General features: G+C 41.2%; 2 protein-coding genes across 2 annotated transcripts in view; both read right to left on the bottom strand.

The window, feature by feature from the left end:
• bbs7 (Bardet-Biedl syndrome 7) overlaps positions 1-3,198 on the bottom strand; it is a 6,220-nt gene extending 3,022 nt beyond the window's left edge. Inside the window, 12 exon segments of the mRNA XM_035668766.1 lie at positions 8-82; positions 222-414; positions 554-656; positions 858-942; positions 1,064-1,194; positions 1,425-1,546; positions 1,615-1,703; positions 1,791-1,977; positions 2,085-2,260; positions 2,367-2,429; positions 2,538-2,603; positions 2,716-3,198. Coding sequence (XP_035524659.1) covers positions 8-82; positions 222-414; positions 554-656; positions 858-942; positions 1,064-1,194; positions 1,425-1,546; positions 1,615-1,703; positions 1,791-1,977; positions 2,085-2,260; positions 2,367-2,429; positions 2,538-2,603; positions 2,716-2,751 — 1,326 coding nt within the window. The 5' untranslated portion in view covers positions 2,752-3,198.
• A 1,001-nt stretch (positions 3,199-4,199) lies between these two features.
• The window catches only part of tmem33 (transmembrane protein 33), a 6,037-nt gene continuing 4,475 nt past the window's right edge, over positions 4,200-5,761 (bottom strand). Inside the window, exon 8 of the mRNA XM_035669912.1 lies at positions 4,200-5,314. Coding sequence (XP_035525805.1) covers positions 5,185-5,314 — 130 coding nt within the window. The 3' untranslated portion in view covers positions 4,200-5,184. The remainder of the gene's footprint in view (positions 5,315-5,761) is intronic.

Here is a 5,761-nt window from a genome sequence, read left to right as displayed (position 1 = left end):
AGCTCACCTCTGAATCACATTCACTGAAACTGACCACAGCTGAGTTCTTATCCACATCCAGCAGGTCTATGGGGACGTCACTCTGCAGAGGAGAGTCATGTTTAGGTTTCATTTGGATTGTTCATGTCAGCAACATGGCATCAAGAGTATGGTTTATTCATAAACAGGAGAGTCGGTAGGCACCAGAGTTTGCAACCACAGGGATTTATTAATGAGCAGACCTGGAGCAGCAGATTGTCGATGGCAGTCTGCACCTCAAGAGTGAGGCTGTAGCTGGCATCGTCCTGGCAGAGGGTGAACTTGTCATTGATGCTAAAGACGGGCACAGCGGAGACGGCTGTGCTCGACTGGGATGTCTGCTGGTACTGCTCACGGCCCTGCAGGACTTTGACCTGCAGCTGCTCCAGCTCTGCCCTGGAAGGGAACATGTATGACTGACTGAAGAACAGATCTGTTCTGAAATTGTACTTGAGCCATTAAGTAGTAAGTCAAACGCATTAATGGGTACAAGGACACGTGTTAGAATGAGAAATAAAGCTCAATTTTCTGATACCTGAGTGCTTCTACTTTGGCATGGGTCTCCTTACTCATCCGGATCTCATCCCCGGGGCCAACCTCAGCCTTCTGGGGCTCAGTGGTCAAACCAGTCACCCATCCTGAACGAGGTAATGACATTAACGTAGAATATGCTGTACAGATCCCTCTCTATTATTTCACTTACCGGTTGGGTTTTAAGTACTATACTACTTGTCAGACAGTGCAAGACATTACTCCATCTCTCTAATAATGCAGTAATGCAGATAGACAGGTTGACAAGCAGCACATTTTCTTGGACACTAGGCGTGCTGTTATCTAACCTGTGTAAGTGGCAGTCAGGACCTCATCATAAGACTCCTTCCCCACGCAGCCACCCTGGATGGAAGTCACGCTCTCTGACAAAACCTGAAGTCAGGAATGACAGGAAACTTTGGCCATCAACAATATCTAATACTATTTAATCTTATAAAATATTAAAAACTCTTTTCTTATAATTGTCAGGCATGGCTTTAATAAATAAACTCACGTGCTCAAAGCGTAACGTGGGCTCACTGGCGCTGTCGAAACCATAGACCTCAACCGTTCCATCGTCCCTGCCCACCAGGATGTCATTCACTCCGTCTCCAATGATGTCATAAGTGTCAATGCAAAGAATTCCTGATGGGAGACAGAAAAGTGTAAATCCAAGATGTTAAATCCTTAAAGAAGTGAAAAACAGTTCTTGTTAACAACCACAATACAATGCAATACTGTAACACTGACAGAGAACAAATAAAGAAGACGAGTTGTTCACCGTTAGGGTTTCCCCTTTCCTGCAAGTTAATATTCACATGCTAACATATTAGTTATTTGTATTTAATTGTATTGTAGTCATGTAAACAGCATACCTCCTTTCTTTTTGTCATTGTCGATCTCCCATTTGGTCGCAGCTGAATCCTCACCGATTTGGACCAATCCTATTTTGCCATCTGACGTTCCGTAGAGGATTTCCTCCCCTGTAGAAACATCACTGATGTTATGTTTGTTCTGTTCCCTGAGAAGCAGTCTTAAGTTTGATCGTTCTAGTACACAACGCACAGAGAAGTTTACTTGCCTCCATCTTTGTTGAACTGTTCTAAGACAGATGGAGGGCCAGGGACTTCAATGTCATAGGCAAGTTCAGATCCCTACAGATTCAGAATAACAAATCTCATCTAATTGTTTGGGGTGGAACTTGTGTCAACATCAGAACAGTAAATATAATCTCGGTCTACCTGCAAGACTCTGAGAACTCGATCTTGGCACGCCAGGACTGGGACGAGGCGAGTCAGGTTTTCTGCGGACAGACATGTGATGTCGTTGATTTTGTCTCCAGAGAGGTAGTAGTCTTGGTCCTTGCAGTCACAGTAGTGGTTGTAGATGTAACTGGCACACACAAAAAGGTCAGCGCCAGAGACATGCCTGGAAAAGAGAATAAACAACACAGCTCATCACGGTGAAAATCACACCGTTCTACAGGAGTCAATATTGATTGTACGTCCACTGAAAAGGGGAGAGGTGGTTCCTACATGGCGTTGATGCTCTCAGTGAGGTTGGCGTCAAATGTGAGGAACTGTTTGCCCTTCTTGGTGAATCCTCGGACCTGAGAACCAGAACAAACAAAGATCTTCTCCTGTGTAGTTCCCGCAGCTCCTCCAAGGTCCATTCTGCCTATCTTCTGCCCTGGAAGTGTTTTAAACACTGGCTGAAACAGAGAGTCAGATTTCTCACCATTAGAAACAGAAATTCAACACATTAACAACCAACTGGCTGCACGATAAGAAAAGGAAAATCTTAACCAGGACACGCACCACTGCTTCTCCTTTCTTCATCCCGAAACATGTCAGTATACCATCATGATCGGCAATGGCAACCTGAAACAAAGAGACAACAACCAAGAATCATGATGCTGTGGTGTGAAACAGTTTTATTAAAATTAGTAGTGGTAGCTCACAGGCACTGCTTTGACAGATTCACAATACCTTTTGGGTTGCCTTTTTCCCCAAGGCCGGAAGCAGCCTCATAGTTTTCTGGGAGGTCACACCAACCTGTGAGGACACAGCAGAGGCATTTTATATTATAACAAAACTAGACAGAGTAAAGAAAGTTACTCAGTTACTGTTCAAACCCCACTGTCAGACGGACAGTATCTGGTGTTACCTGCATGTAATCAACTCGGTTGAGGTGGATCTCCATCTTCTTTCTCCACTGGATCTTATCTTAGAGGTTCAACAAGTGTGGTGCAAATCTCCCAGGTAACTGTCATAAACCCGCAGGGGTCATTAGCTGCAGTCCGCCACAGACATATGCCATTCACAACTTGTTGGTGAAATTTCCATCCGAATTGCAAGACGATGGCGACTGTAAAGTGAGACTGGGATTAACTATGTAAGGCAAGGAGATTAGCTCGACGTGCTAACGTTAGATAGCAGGCTAATTGGCTAACACGATTTATTCGCACGCCAACTGTCTGACTGTCTGACGTTACTTTGGTGAGTAAATATCATTTGTAGCAGACTCCGCTGAGCGACATGTGAACACTGGAGGCCACTCGCTGTATTATGTTGCACTACGCCACCAAACAGCCCTTTTAATGCGAATATTAGCTATAAACGTCCTATGCAACACTTGAGAACAAGCTAAAACGCGTTACCAATGGCAACGCTGCTGCCGTAACAAGCTGTGACACCATTGGATGAGCTTGAGGGTCAGGTATTGAAGCTGTGCTCTAATTGGTTGACTGGCAAAGAGGCACAAACTGCTCTGAAGCTGTGTAGTTTTGTTTCCCAGTGTTACCGAGCTCACATCGCTTCCACATACACAGTGCTCATTTTATTAGGTACACCTGTACAATATAGGGCAGTTCAATACAGTAGTTAAAATGTGAACATGTAACTATTATGTTTGTAACTGTGGTCGTGGTTAAAGGAGGTGTACTGTTACTGTTTTCACTATTTCCATACATGAGATACAACAGCACCACTAAAATCATATGATGGAATTAACACCTCTAGGCATCATTAAAGCAGACCTTATGGCAGAACAGTTGTTTTGGACTCAAACTGTATTTGTCTCTCTCTCTCCCTGTTTTAGGTTTCTGCCTGTTAAAAGGCAGTTTTTCCTTGCCCCCGTCACCAAGGTCTTGCTCATGGTGGAACTGTTGGGTCTCTGTAAATGTTAAAAGGAGTTCGGTCTAGACCTGCTCTATTTGAAAAGTGTCCTGAGATAACTTTCTGTTATGATTTGGCGCTATACACACAAATAAAATGAATTGAATTGGACTGCACAAGAGTATCTCACACAGTGGCCACTGGTTGTATGGTGTCCCTATATGCGAAAATGTTGTGATATGTGCTTCATACTACACTATGACATCCTTAAAGCGAAACAATCTTTTATAAGTTTAAATCTATCCACTGATGAAGAGCACCAGTTTGAGCTGAAAGCTGGTAATTACAGCTTTGATTATGGTAAATAGACCTTGAGTTAAGGTTGTGTGGACTATTTGAAATTAACTAGGCTACTTATTTAAAACATATTGTTGGTCAGCAAAGCAAAATATATTTCACATCTAGAGACACTGTGGTTCATTAGTTTTTTTGGTTATCAGGCCAAGATCAACTATATTAATTAAAACAAATTATGATCACAAACCACATTACTGGTCTTTAATATTTTATTGGTTTAATTAAGAGATAATTTTATCTTATCATAAAAATGTGGTTTGTCTGTAGGCAAATAAAGACATTAAACATGGCAGAAAAATGAGAGCATGCATTAAGCAAGAAAACTACAAATCAACAAATGAAGTGAATTCAAAACAGTTTTCGAACTGAGAGACAAGGTCAGAATCCATTCAGAAGCATGACATGCATTGTGCAACTCATTTCAAATATGAATTCTACAGCAAAATGTCTGTACTTTAAAATATTCTATAAAATACAGCAGATATCTTGTTTCTCAATTCAACACCCATTTTGACATCATACATACATACGTATAGATTGTGCATGTTGTTAAAAGAGTGAGTTCATGGCATTGATAGAATACATTTAAAGTTAGGCATTTAGACCAATTCAGAGCATCGGATGCTTTGTACATAATAAAAAAAGAAATTGAACTACGTAGAAATTGCAAACAAACCCCATCTTCCATCCATCTAAGCTTTTCTTTTAAGTAAAAGAACATTTTTAATTATGTATAAGCACATTTTCATTTAAGTTACTAATCTCAGAATGTTAATGTTTCATCATAGAATAAGAAATCTTCATGAATAAATAAAGACATAAGAGGAAAACATAACAGCCGATACATACAGAGCACAGCCGATGTCTACTGTGCTCCACTCAGTGAACGTAACAATGTGAGGGGTGTCCACTGCTTGAATGAGGTCACATTAAGAAGATGGGAAAGAAATATCACCATGAGACTTCAGTGCATTACTGGCTGGTCTTCAACTGTACTCAAATATACAGAGAAGTTGGAGCACAGACTGTAAAGTTGACATTCAAAAAACAGTTCCTTCTGTTGATGGCAATGTCTGTCCCCATCAAAGTTTAAGTCACATCCTAAATGGTGGAAAAAAAAAAAAAAAACATAAAAAGAAAACAAAACTTTTATGTAGCGCAATCAGACCCCCGTGGGGGCGAGACGGCTGACGAAGGCGATACTGCTGAGGCACATCCTCCTGAAGAAGACAGGGCAGGCAGGCTTCATGATGAAGTGCTCCAAAAGAATTCGCAGCTCTGTGAACAAGGTGCTGGGGTGGAAAAAGATGTGTTTAATACTCAACTCTGACAGACAAGTAAAGTCATTCTCAAGTTTTTCATTGCTGAGGGTTGCAGCAGCTTGTCTGCAACGTAATCTTTTATCAGAGTATGTTTCTGCACGCATACACAACATGTGTAAAAGAGCCTGACCAATACTTGATTTGACAGCTGATACATAAAGAGTACACTCTCATGGAAGACAATGTAATTGCGACACTTTATCTGAATGACCTCAAACATATCTCTGGCATTTCTGTACTGAACTTTCTTGTAACTTTTTGGCCAAAACACGTCAATCTGAGCTAATGTTGGCCGCTGATATCACAGTCCAGCTGAATTATCAGCTCCCATAGATGCAAGGTAAAAAACATTTTCATGGGTTTGAAACATGTCATACTTTAGGATGTTTTCATTTAATTTTGGTTTGCAAGAAAAAT

Source organism: Morone saxatilis, unplaced genomic scaffold, assembly GCF_004916995.1.
Source record: "Morone saxatilis isolate NCDOM2014 unplaced genomic scaffold, NCSU_SB_2.0 Contig22, whole genome shotgun sequence".
In the NCBI taxonomy this organism is placed as follows: Eukaryota; Metazoa; Chordata; class Actinopteri; family Moronidae; genus Morone; species Morone saxatilis.
This window is presented reverse-complemented; position numbering and strand designations above follow the sequence as displayed.